At 58.1% G+C, this 13,313-nt stretch overlaps 1 protein-coding gene across 1 annotated transcript in view; it reads right to left on the bottom strand.

The window, feature by feature from the left end:
• Positions 1-13,313, bottom strand: part of BSN (bassoon presynaptic cytomatrix protein) — a 78,421-nt gene that overhangs the window by 20,796 nt on the left and 44,312 nt on the right. Inside the window, exons 5-6 of the mRNA XM_040247281.1 lie at positions 7,617-8,483; positions 26-493 (exon numbers count right to left, since the gene is read on the bottom strand). Coding sequence (XP_040103215.1) covers positions 26-493; positions 7,617-8,483 — 1,335 coding nt within the window. The remainder of the gene's footprint in view (positions 1-25; positions 494-7,616; positions 8,484-13,313) is intronic.

Raw genomic sequence — 13,313 nt, 5'->3', positions numbered from 1 at the left:
AGGACCCCTGGGAATGATGACTGACCTCTGTCTCCCCACCCTTGGGGGCTTCTGGAACAGCCTTGGTGATGGGGGTGGTGGGTTCGGTCCTCCGCACCCCAGCCTTTGCCTTAGGAGTCCCGGGGGGCAGGGTGGTCTCTGGAGGGGGCTTCGGCACAGGCTCAGCTTTAGCTGGGACTCCTGTCTTCTTTTCCTGGGCACTGCTCGGGGTTCTGCTGGGTTCAGAAGCCCTGGCGGGCTTGGCCTGGGGACTGGCCTTGGTGGGCAGGGGACTGGCCTTGGTGGGCAGGGGGGTGGCCTTGGCAGGCGGGGGGCCTGATGGCTGGCTCAGCCCCTGAGGCCCTTTCTGCTTTGGAGGGGCTGTTCCAGCTGTATGGTGAGGGGCCCCCGCAGGGGGCTGCTGTGAGGTGGGCAGCGGCAGGGGCGTCGGCTCTCCCAGGCTGCCCTCGAGAAGCCGCTTAGTTTGGCAGTTCAGACAGAGCCACTCGGTTTTCTGTAAGGAAACGAGAGAGGGTTTTAAGGAAAATCACAAAGACACTGAAGTACTTAAATATGACTTCCGTGACTATCTCTATAAACACAAGGAGGAGAAAGTCTCCCAAAGCATGACACTACAGGCAAAAGGACTGAGGAGGAGCAAAAGACTGATGGGTCTGTTGGTCCCAAATGACAGAGGGCCCCAGCCTTTAGATGCTCGTGTACAGAGTTAAAAAGACAAACCCCAAGGAAGGAGCCCTTCCTTACCCCACAGGAAGCTTTTTACTAGGCTGAAAAGGAGGACCTGTATGAGAAAGGAGGCTACAAAGCAGCACACGGGCTAGGGAAGAGGGGGGCTGGGGACTCCCCCCAGGGTGTGAACAGCCTTGGGAGTGGAGCAGAGTCCCCCAGGAAGGGCCTTTCAGGAAGGGCATCAGGCTGGGAGCACCTCCCAGAAGCACTGCCCCTCCCCTGCCTCCTAATTCTCAGGCCTCGGGCACCATCCTTCTCCATTTCCAAGTAAGTGCTGTGCTGGAAGGGGACCGGCTCTTTCTCAGGGCCAGGGGAGGCGGTCTAGGGGAAGTCCTGCTTGGCGTTTGGGGGTGGGGCCAAGCAGTCCCCTTTGCTCACACCCTCCAAACCAACTCACCTTGTCTTAGACCAGTAAAGGCCCCCATGCAAAAGCCTCCTCCTGCTCCCCGGGCTCTGAGCTGTTCTGATGGGGACTGTGTGCTGGCTCTGAGGCCAGGGGCCCTGCTCCCTCCGGAGCCGGGCTGGAATCCTCCTCCACCATCAGCCTCTCACTTTCAAGACTACTCTCTTTGTGTCAGTCTCAGTGCTAGGGGCTGGAGACACAGCCGTGACTAAGACAGACACACGGGCTGGTACACAGTCTTCTTGGAAGCCAGAGCCCAAAGGGGTTGTTCCAAGTAGGACGTGGACATCAATGGTGAAGTTTCCAGAACCCCAGCAACCAAGTCGAACCCCCCTCAGGTGCCAACGTCTGCACAGGGAAGGGTCTGAGCACCTCTGAGCAGGTGATTTCTGTAGCAGCTCAGTGGCGGGATGGGGATGTCTTCCAAGGGCCTCCTCCAGAGTCAGAGCTCCTCCTTGGCAGGACTTGGGCGGGGAATGAGAGTAACAGGCACCCCAGTGCCTGTTCTCGCCCCAGCGGTGCAGAGCCTCGGCACCCCTACTGTCCTGCTCTTACACATGAGAGTGCCCAGACTCTTGGGCTCCTGCCAGCAACTTGACCATCAGGACGGGGAGTCAGGAGAACCAGAGGACATGGAACCACAAGGTCAGAGAGCCAGGGACAGGGCCAGAGAGAGCCCTCGGCCCTTACCAGCCCAGAGGACCAGAATCCTTAGCACTCTAACCTCACATACCGCCCCTGGGCCCACGACATCCCTGAGTCCACCCAACAGATTCCTGGAAGTATGGTACCTCCAAGATGTCTGCCCTTGGCCTGGCACCTGCAGGCCACCACGGTGGGTGCTGTATCAATGGTTCTGCCCTGGGTCCCAGCAGAAGGCCAGGCGGGTGGCAGGGCCTGGGTGTTGACTGACGGATAGGTCTGCTTCACAGGCTTGGGATTCGGGCCTTGAGACTGCTTCCCTGAGACTGGAGCTCCAACTCTGCCTAGAGGCTGAATTCCACACCCAGGTCCTGAGCAGAGGGGCTCAGCTATGGAGGGGAACCCTTTAGAGGTCCCACATGTCCCCACCCTGCCCCTTGCAGGGCCTGGTTCTGGCACCACTGCTGACTCCCTGGGACCCTGTTGGATTTTCTGTGTGTCCCCCGTACAAACTCCTACAAGGTCATGGGTGCTGGCCCCTGGCTGGGCCATGGGCTCACTTGGTGCCTAGGGAGACTGCTGGGTGGGCTGAGCCAGCATCACCTTGGGTCACAGTGGGAATCCCTCCATGTTGGAGAGAGCTGTGAGGTGGCAAAAAGATCGAGGAGGGTGTCGGCAGAGGCCCAGAGAAAGTTCTAGAAATGAACAAACAGTCCCTTCCCTAGCCCCACGATCAGCCTCATGGGGTGAGGATCTGGCCCTGGATGGGAGGCTGGCCCAAGGTAACACTGCCCTGGCTCTCCCTTGGCTCCATGTAGATGGCCATCCAGGTTAGGCCTCTCGAACCTTGGTCATCTGCCTTGCTCACCTTGGTGATTTGGCAAACTTCTGACCTCCACCTCTGGCTGGCAGACCCAGCCCCAGAAGAAACAGTCCAAATGAAGCAAGGGACCTTGGAAGGTGGCCAGAATGGAGGCGACAGACTTCATGCCAAGAGCTCAGAGCCAGCCCCTGCAGCGGCCTGCTTACCTGAGCCCAGAGGCCCAGCCCTCAGCAGAGTGTGTTGACTGTGGTCACAGGCTCCCTGGGGCCGCCTTCCTTCCCACACTTATTCCTCATGGAGGCAGCCAGGCTGCAGAAGGGGCGCCCCAGTTGGCCCTCTTGCTCCTGCCTCTGCTATAGCAGGCAGCGGGGGAGGGAGGTGGGGGAGGCAGAGGCATGTGAGGGAAGAGCTAAAAATAAACACCTGACCTGGTAGCTGGAGGCCCTTCCCCAGCCCCTTGGGGGTTGGGGGAGAAGGGTATAGGGCATTGGGACCATTAGAGGGGGAGCCAGAGGGAGACCTGGCCAAGGCCCAAGTCTTCTGGAGGATGAGGCTGGGATGGGAGACAGGCCGTGCCTGGGGGTGGGAAGAAGCTGGACCTGCAGCCCTGACTCCTCCGTGCCTGTCGCTCACATCTCTGGCGCTCACTTGCCCCTACTCCACCCCCACCCCTCCATTCCCTGTTCATGCATCCCCTCTCCCCATTTAGGGTCTACCCTCATTCATTCATTCACTTGCGTGTTCTCTGTCACACTCTCCATCACCCAGGCCCAGCTCTGAGGAGCTGCTTGCTTGCTCTTTTCCTACCCCCTTTGGCAAGTGGGCTGGGTATGATCTGGGACCTGGGGATGGACAATGGGTGGCTCTGATGACCATGTCGGCTTTGCCTCCCTCTGTCCAGTGCCTTTCCGGGGGCAGGAAGGTAGCAGCCCCTGAGGGCAATCACCATCTCATGTACTTCCCTTCGGATGGAGCTAGGTGGGTTCAGGGCGAGGCAGGGAACGTGAGTTGTCAGAGAGTTGGTAGGGACCCCCTGGCAGGCATGTGAGACCTCCTACCTTCCAGAATCACTAGCTGCTGTGCCTTGTGGGCTGAGAGAGCCCAGCGTGGCTGCCCTGGCAGCTGGGCCTCCTCCCCACACTGTGCCTGAATGACCCTGCTGAACACAGTCTCTCTGCAGGTATTGCTGGCCGAGGCGTCCACCTGGTTACAGTGACACTGGGCTGGCTGCCTAGCCCAACGTATCCCCAGTCCTACTGCCAGACCCGGGACAGCCAGTGAGAACTCCTGAGACAAGGATGCCCAGAGGTTAAAAAATAAAAGCCCAAGAGTGGTGCACTGGACCACAGGCAAGGCCATCACTGGGCTGCTGTTCCTCTCCTGACTGTGGCCTCTGCCTCTAATAAGAGGAATCCTTGCCGAGAGCCCCAAGGTGTGCCTTCATGGTTGGGCTGCCCTCTACTCACGCTGCAACAACATATGTGTTCGTTCCCTAGGGCCAAACCTGATGAAACAAGGGGCCTGCACTGGCCACGGGCACAATTCACACCCAGGCAGTCGGGGCTGGTAGAGACTTTCTTGTCCCTGCAGAGACTCCCTTTTCGGACACTCTGGTTCCAACCTCCTGGCTGAAGGGGGCTGCCTGTGTGCTGGACCTTACACAGGGTCCGAGCCATGGCATTTCACTGGTTCTCACAGAAACCTAAGAGACAGCACTATGGCTCCCATTCTGCGTGGAGGAAATGAGGCTCCATGAGATCTATCCCCAGAGGCAGACTGAGGCAGGTGTAGAGCAGAGGTAGCCCCTGCCCCCAGCCCCTCCCACATCACAGGTGCCAGGCCCTCTGCCGCGGGAAGGCCTGACTTCTCAAGGCCATGGGTGCTACTTCAGCAATTATAATAAAATAAGAAGCTGGCAGCATTACTGTAACTATTCCGATTGCACTAATTTCTTCACAAACTCTATTTTGAACCGAAAGCCAATTAAAAATTAAGCCAGAGGGTACTATTATCCTTCAAAAAGATAAATAGGTAAAAAAAATTTGGAATCAACAACTCTTAATTATGAAATGACTCACTAAGTAGCACTATGGCTAATTTTTCGGAGGAAATTTCAAAGGGAAAAGAGATCTAGCTTTTCAATGCCGCCTCCATTGTGTGCTCTGGACTCCTTCTGGAGAAAGAAGGTGGAAAGGTTTTTACGGCTCAGAGATGTTGGGGATGGTCCCCTGGCAGCCCAGACAGCTGGCTGGAGCCACAGCAGGTCTAAGAGGCCTTGAGGGAGCTGGTCTGTCCCCGCCAGGCACCCAGCACGCATGCTGACATGGGTCCCTCTGTTTCACATTGTGCATAGAGGCAGCTTGATGGGGAGAGACTGCCAAGGCCTAACCCTTGGTCCTGGAGAAGGCTCTCTTCTCTACCTCCTCCTGCCACCTCCCTCCCAGGGAGAGATGTGTCTGGGCCACCTGTTGAGAAACCAAGAGCCTCTTACTATGAACACACAGGGAAACACAAAACTGCTCCAAGAGCCAAGCGGCCATTCGCTGAGACAACACCAAAGATGGCCCAGGGCCTGATTAAGAGTCTCACCGAGGACAGGCAACAGTGCCGGTGGGAAAGGCAGGGGAGGGGGACACACCAAGCACCAGTCCCTTCCCATCAGCCCCTTGCAAGACCCAAAGCAGGCAGGGCCATGAGAAATCTCTGATCGTTGTCTGCACGGAGAGAGGACAAAGGCTTGCAGTAGGGCCGTGGCTACCGGGATGGAGAGATGAGGCCAGAGTCTAGCCAGTGAGAAGGCAGAGCCACAGGGCTTGGGCCATGGAGGATGTTCAGGGGGACAGGGAGCTGAGGATGTCCCAGACTGCCAGCTGGCACCTCTGATGGATGATGGTGGCATGGTCTCATGGTAGGAACCACGGGAAGTGGCATGATGGCTGCCCATCCACACTTCCCCAGGAGCAGCCCCAGGCCCTCTGGGGATAGCAGCTTTAAGCAGCAGAGCCCTGAGGAGAAATAAGTCAGAGAAGCTGGGCAACCTCCGGACTGCTGTAAGGAGCACAGGACCAGGATACCCAGCAGCTTTGCCATCAAACCCATGGAACCCACAGATCCTGTGGAGGCAAGGGTGGCCCTGGTCTAGAAGGAGGCAGCAGGGCAGGACATGGAGACAGCGGGACATGGACGATGGGGGCAGAGGCCATGACCACCAAGGGGCAGAAGCTCCAGAGTCCAGGAAGACGACAAGCCAACTTCTCACGAGAGGCTAAGCTGAGAGTCCAGACCGCTCACCCCGAGTCAGCATGTGACCAAGACTCTTCTGTTTGGGCAGAATCAGCACTTCCTCTGGCCCGGCCCAGAGGCCCCTGAGAGGCATTGTCAAGAACATTCATCCTCCTGGCCAGAGACAGTTCTGCCTTCCCCTCTGCACAGCCTGCTTAATGAGGAAATGTGGGCCAGGAGGTCTCCCGGGGACAAGGTCCTCTGGGCTGGGCAGCACAGTGGGCCAGAGGGGCTCGGCTCAGGCCCCCCGCCCAGCAGTGCGTGGGTGCCTGGCTCTGACCCGAGTGCCTCTGCTCTGCGGTGGCTCCCTGGTGTCCCCTCACCTCTCTGGGCTGCCAGGCCAGCCATCCTCCAGTGAGCCACCAGACTTAGGGCTTGGGGCAGCGGCAGTGAGGGCCTGGAGGGCCACATGGGCATCCATGAAGAGGTCATCTGTTTTGCTCAAGCCACCCCTCCTTGCTTGTTGGAAAACAGGGCCTCTAGCGGCCAAAGTTATTTTCCTTATCGAGCTGCTCCCATGGAGGCCTGACAAGACAAGACAAGTCAGACCTAGGGGCTACAGAGCCCATTCCACCAGCACACACACTCCTCTGTTGTCTCTGGGCCAGCGGCAGTCATGGTACCACACTCTTCTGCCCGCCATCAGTTACACATGGTTCAGCCCAGGGGCCCCAAGACTCAGGTGACTGCTGTGTGCTGGAGAAGGGGGCTTGACATCTGATATGACACAGCTAAGGACACATCAACCTGCCCAGATGAGCCAATCATAGACCCCAAGGGCACTCTCGGAAGGGACACACCCAGCTATGTGCAAGGCAGCAAAAGTGGAGTTCGCATGGATGAACCGGGTGGGGCGGAGTGGGGTGAGGGGAGGAGCTGGAGCAGCCTCCCAGCCCAGGCTCCCCCTGCTCTGCCAGGGTAGCTCCATGGGGCACCTTCGGAGCCTCCCACGGTGGGCTCCAAGCTTCACAAGAATACCAAGCCTCCTGCCCGCTTTCACCCTACTCTGCACAGGGTCCAGAGCCCTCCAGTGGAAGAGGGACTGCACAGAGATGGGCCTCAACCCCAGTACTTCCTCGGACTTCCCTCTGGGTAAGAAGAGCATCTCTGAGCATCTCCACAAATAGCTCCACGGACAGCCAGGCCCTGCCAGGGAGAATTTGTGGACCAAAGGTTATGGCATTGACAAGTAGACATTAACACCCATGACCTCGGAAGAGGGGATGAAGGGAGCACATTGCCTGGCTGGGCTGCCCTACTGTGAGGAAGCCTTCTGCCCGGCCCTGGGCATGGGGGCACAGCCCGCTGCCTATCTGCCCTTCAACCCCTGTGAGGGTCACAGACGGTGGGCAAAGTGGGACCTCAGGCCCTTCTTGCATGCACAAGGGTGATTGGAATCTTCCATCAGGGCCATGCCCATGATAGCTGGGAATGGGGAGGCCAGGACAAGGCCTTCTAAGCCCGGTTACCTTTGGGACCAGCCTCAGGCACTGGTCAGCTGGTCAGAGGCAGTGGGCACCAGGACTCCATTCACTGCACCAGTTAACTCTCAGAGTGGAAGGAGAGGCTGGGGCCAGGGCCAGCTAAGGGAGCGGAGCCCTGCTGCAGCTATAGGGACAGTCCCGTGACTGCTCCAGAATCAGCCTTTTGCCGCCCTTTCTGACTCTGATGCCCTCCATCACCCCAGGCTCAGCCCTGCACCAAGGCCCAAAGGAACCTGCTTGGTCCAGCGCTTACCTCCACCAGGTGGGGCGTCGGGTTGAAGCCACACAGGTTGCACACCTGGAGTTTGCAGGTGGTGCAGGTGTTATAGTTGGCGGGGCCCTTGCTGCCCACGTTGAGCTCAGCTTGGCACAGTGGGCAGGTGGCCCTTTCCTTCGGCATGGTCTTTGGCTTGGCAGCAGTCTTCGATGCTGCCTGGTGTTCTGTTCTGCCATGTTTTGGGCTGGTGGTTCCCCCTGTTCTTGCCTGGGATCTGGGCCCTGATCCAGGCTCAGTTTTGGCTCCAGTTGCGGGCCCGGGCCCAGGCCCTGAGCCTGGGGGTCTTGGGCCAGCCTCCTTGCTGGCATCGCTGAAGACGATCTTGGGCGGCCCCTTGCTGGGGGCAGGCTGGCCCTGGGAGTCCACTTCAGGCTGCGCAGACATGAGGGTGCTCGCCTGGGTCAGCAGCGATGCACCAAGGCCAAAGAGCTTCCCAGTGAGGCCCTCCTGGGTCGGCTCAGCAGCACCAGGCCCGGAGGGCGCTGCGGTGGCACTCTTGGCCGGGGCCTCTCCTGCCGGGGGCCTGGGCTCGGCTGTGGAAGGCTTGATGGGGAGAGAGGGCTGAGGAGACACCTTCCCCACCTCCGGAGGGGCGGCGGCTGGGACAGGCCCCGGCACTGAGGTGGCCCTGGCTGTCTCGGCCTGCCGGGGGCCAGGCTGTGGTCCCCCTGGGCCCCGAGCTCTCTCTTGCTCTGGCTTCCCCAGGGGCTGTTTGGCTGGGGAGTGGGCAGGAGACAGGCCCGGGGAGTGCAGCTGCTGCTGGCTCTTGGAGCGAGGCGCCGTGGTCATGTCCATCCCTAGAGCCCTCTGCATCTGGCAGTTCAGACACAGCCACTCCTTCACCTGAGGAGGAAGCAGAAGGGTTACCAGGATGGTCAGGAACTGGGGTGCCCACGGCCCAGGTCCTCGCAGCCCCTAGCAGCCAGGGCCAGCTCCTCACACAGGCAGGAGCACCAAGCCTGGCACAGGTGTTTCTGGGCTGCCAGGAGGCAGGCTGAGGGGCAGGTGGTGCCACCCTGCCCTCTAGGAGCTTCCAGGTACACGGACAGGAACGGAGGCACTCACACACTCCCCAGCCCCAAACTGCCAACCCACTGCCGGCCAGCGTCCTCCCCACACCCACTGGCTGTACCTAGGTACATCATGTGTCTCCACATCCCACCTCACCAACCCACGCTCCCATCCTGGTTAGATGACCCCGCGTTGTGCATGCTAAATCACTTCAGGGGTGTCTGACTCTTTGCAACCCCATGGACTGTAGCCCACCAGGCTCCTCTCTCCATGGGATCCTCCAGGCAGGAATATTGGAGTGGGTTGCCATTGCCTTCTCCAATGCATGGAAAGTGGAAAGTGAAAGTGCAGTCGCTCAGTCGTGTCCGACCCTCAGCGACCCCATGGACTGCAGCCTACCATGCTCCTCCGTCCATGGGATTTTCCAAGCAAGAGTACCGGAGTGGGTCGCCTTTGCCTTCTCCAGAGCCCACAGGGCAGCAGAGTGGTCTTTTAAAACGTATATCAGGATAGACCGCATGGCCCCAAAACAAGTGCCTGGTATGCAACAGGCACTCAATAAAAACCTGCAGAATGAATAAAGGAGTGAAGAGTAGCAGGTGGGAGAGGGAGGCAAAAAAAAAAAAGAAACCATGATTCCTGTCCTCAAGGAGCTCAGAGTCTTGCTGAGGAGAAAAGATACAAATGAAACATCTTGAGAGTGAAGTAAATAAGGGCAAAGTGATGCGAAATGAGTGACGTAAAATGAATGAAAAAATCTTTTGCTTTCTTAAGGAAGACAGTTTTTTTTTTTTTTTAAATAAAATGGGATAATTTGTGCCTCCAGACTAAACAAGGCATGTGCTGCTGTTCACATGATGGATGTGTCGTTTCTCTCTGTCATTAACTCCTTCCCAAGGAGAGGGGCCTCACAACTGGGTTGGGCCAATCACTGGTTTCAGCCAGGGTTGCAGGGATGGGCACATGACCTTGCAAACAGGGCCAGTCAGAGCCCTTCCATGTTTCAGGGTGAATGAACCGTAGGAGATAGGGTCACTCATCAGAAGGATGTAGCGGTGGAGTGGGCAGGAGCCTTCTTGCCCAGCATGCAGAGAGGCACTAAGAATGGAGTGAAGAGACAGTCCGAAATAGAGCCCAGACAGGAGGGATGAGCAGACCCCATGGCTTCATTTAATTCCCTGGACTCAGCTCTGCCTTAAATCTACCTTCAGACTCCCAGTTACACGAGCCAATACTATCTTCCTCTCAAAATCCAAATATAAATCAGAGCATGTCACTTACAGGCTCAAAGCCCTCTAGTGGACTCTCCCCTTACTTACCATGGGAACTCTTTACTGTGATCCGGGAGGCCCCCAATACTCCAGCCTATGCCTCTCTCTGTCCCCCTTTCCTGCCCTCTCACCTCGGGCACGCTGGCCTCCTCTTCTACCAAGTGATCCTGTGCGCTCTCTTCCATAACCAGGCCTTTCACTCACTCTTTCCTCAACCCCGGAGCCAGCTATCTGCACATGTCTCAGGATCACTTCCCCATCAGGGCCCTTCCTGGCCATACGACTGAAAATCCCTCCGAAGCACTCTGTAGCTAACCACCCAGTTTGTCTTCATGGTATTTGTTCTTTCCCAAAGCTTATGCTACTTTATTCCTCTGGGTGTCTCCTTGCCCCGCACACAAGGTGGTCCAGGGACAGTACATGGTGCCTGGCACAGAGTAGGGCTTACTCCAGAGTCTTGCTGGGGGATGAAGCCTGATAACCTATTAATGGAGGCAGGGCTCTTACAAGGCTACAGCCACGAGACTGGAGATTCAGCACCCCATGGTGTGGAAGGAGCTCCTCCTTCTCAACCTGAGCCAAGGCAGAGGACAAGTCTGCTCATCCATGGTTGCAACAAGAGTCTTTGAAAGCACCATAGTAGCCTAGTTGCCAGGGAAAGGTCCAGTCTGGTCCCTGGGGCAGAAAGCCCCTTCTGCCCATGCTCAGTAGGTACCTCTGGCCCTGCTCTCTGCCTTGCGGTCACAAGACTGTATGGCCGCCACTGTGGCTGACTTGGAATTTGGGAGCCTGGGCTTGGCTGTCTTGCCACGAAACCAAGAGTAGCATCTGAGACAGGGGAGAAGCATGAGCTTTGGTGATTATCCCATGGTGCCCTGCGTCATGCAGGGCATGCTTGCAGGCATTCTTTCATTTTGTCTTCACGGTAGAGAAAAACCAAGGTCTAATATGATTTAGCCTCTGGCTCTTGCAGTTACCTGGCTAGGAAGTGGTGCTTCTGGGGAGACTGGCCCTGCCAGCCCTGCCCAGCTCCTGAGCTGCAGCCTGGAGCCCAGTGCCTTTCACATGTCTACCTCTTCTGCAGGCCACTGAGCCTCATGCAAGTCAAGTCAGAGGTCTAGAAGCTGCCCTAGAGAAACTCAAAGACCAAGCCCAGCTCTGGAAACCATAAGATCAGCAATGCCATAGCACTGGGGTGTGAACTGCCCCGGCCCAAGCCAGGAACTGTGAACTCACCTAAGTGCTTTGAAGACCCAAGGCAGCTCTGTATACTTTTGGACAGAGAAAGCCACAGAGAAGACAATGTGTGTCCTTGGGACTCAGCCCCAAGACTCCTTTAAAGAAGTCATATTTGGTAGGGGTGTCAGGGTTCACTTTTGTCCCAAGTAGGAGCTCCCAGAGGCGAGCTGTTTGGGCTAATCCTCAAAGAGACCCAGGAGATGATCACCCTCCTGAGTGGGGTGCCAAGGCCCTGGCCCAGGGCGGAAGCCACAGGCTCAGTTCCTGAGGTGCGTATACCGCTCACACCCAAGGTCTTATCTCTGAAGCACGCCCTGAGGTGGGACTTCTGAAGAAGAGGAATCTAGGAGGTGAGACCTTTTGATTCTGAGACTTCAGGGAGACCCGATTTTGGGTCCCGGATCAACAAGGGGTCAACAAGGGCCTGTGCTAAAACTCCTGTACTCACCACCAGAAGCTTCCCTTATCCAGCCCCCAGCACCCAGGCTGTCACAGGCGTCTCACCTAAAATAGAACCTCACCAAGAAACGGCTAAAACGCCCCTCAGTGAGTCATCTCCCAGATGGGAGCAGCTATTTCTATCTAGCATCTTCTAGACGGCGAGGAGCCTGCACTGTGCCCTCTCCCAGCCCCTCCCAGGCCCAGGCCTGGGCCGAGAGGACAAGCACACAGGCCTCCTGGGGAGGATGCTGGCTGGGGAAATCTCTGAATCCATAAGACTCCCCTCTCTGGCTCCTCCATGGACCCCTGGGAGCCTGCTGGGAGGGGGTCATCCTCAGCCTCTTCCTCCCTACTCCAAGGTCCTTATCCCACGTTAGGGACATGGGGATGGCCCACTGGTTGGGCAGGGAGATGGCTGTGCATCACCAGCCCACCTAGGCCATGGATCCATGACCAGGCCTGGGGCAGGTCCCCAGACTCCAGGACCAACCACAGTGAGAGTCTTCCTTGGCTGGACCGTGTCTGTGGCTCCTGGGCATCCTCCTAGCCTACTGCCCACTAGAATCAGAGGGCAGGCCTTCCATCAGTGTGACAGAGGACCTCTTTTAGAACCTTGTTATCAGATATCTCCGTAAGCCTAACTTGGCACTCAGCTGGGAAATGTGCCAGTCACAGATCTCCCATCCTAAGACCCAGAGGTGGAGCTAAGGGGACCTCCCAGAGCTCCAGCTACCAGGTAGATGGCTCTGCCAGGTGGTGGCTGATCCTTCCATCTCAGAGGCTCAGAGGCCCTTGCACCCCACACAGTGGGGGCCTGAGCAGCAGCGGGGGTGGGGAGGCACAGGGCAGTGTGCTGGTCGGGAGGCGGGGAAGCAGAGGCTCTAGGAAAGTGGCTTCCAGCAGGGAGGCAGTGCCTGCGCTGCACGAGCCGGCTCAAGGATGAGCACAGCAAGCCCCGTGGGCTCTGAAGGGACACCCTCCCCGGGAGAGCCTTCTCAGCCGCTCGCTTCCTCGCACCATTCAGTGCACAGCAGGGGAATGGAGGTGATGCCACCCTCCAGGAGCCAGAGGTGGGGGGCTCTGGGAACTGCACTTCTGCATGGCCTCTCCCTCCATGGGGCTCCGGGGCAGGAAGGGGAGTGGGGACACCTTTCGGGAGGGGCTTCTCTATCGTTCTCACAGGAACACTGGTGGCAATGCACCTGCCACCCTGTGTCTCAGCCCCAGAGGGTAGAATCCAGCCTTGCATGTGGTTATTTGGCCCCAGAGAAGGCTGCCCAGGGCGGGGCCTGCGCGCTGTCACCTCCAGGGCTGCCAGGAAGCTCTGGGCCCCCAGCAGTAACGGGTGCTCCCATAGCATCCCCTTCCACGGCACCACCAGCAAGGAGGAAGGAGGGTGGCACACGTCACGTGGCCCGCCTTCCTGAGGAGAGCAGTGGCTTGCCTCGGAGCCCAGCCCTCCCAGGGAGAGCAGGCAGGCTGTGTGTCGGATCACTGCACTGACATCATGCCTGATGCTGCATTCACGCCTTTTTCCATTTTGGTACAAGCTGAAACATCATAGAAGCAGGTTATAAATGAGCCCTCCCTGCTGGTGCCAAGTCCAGAAGTTCCTGGGAGGGCCCCACCGGCCAGTATGATGCCATGCTCTTCCGGGCTGTGAGTCACGGGCCCGGCCACGACTGGAGGCACGCAGCCCACTGTGGGCCAG

The sequence above is a fragment of the Oryx dammah genome, unplaced genomic scaffold, assembly GCF_014754425.2.
Source record: "Oryx dammah isolate SB20612 unplaced genomic scaffold, SCBI_Odam_1.1 HiC_scaffold_9, whole genome shotgun sequence".
Classification (NCBI taxonomy): Eukaryota; Metazoa; Chordata; class Mammalia; order Artiodactyla; family Bovidae; genus Oryx; species Oryx dammah.
This window is presented reverse-complemented; position numbering and strand designations above follow the sequence as displayed.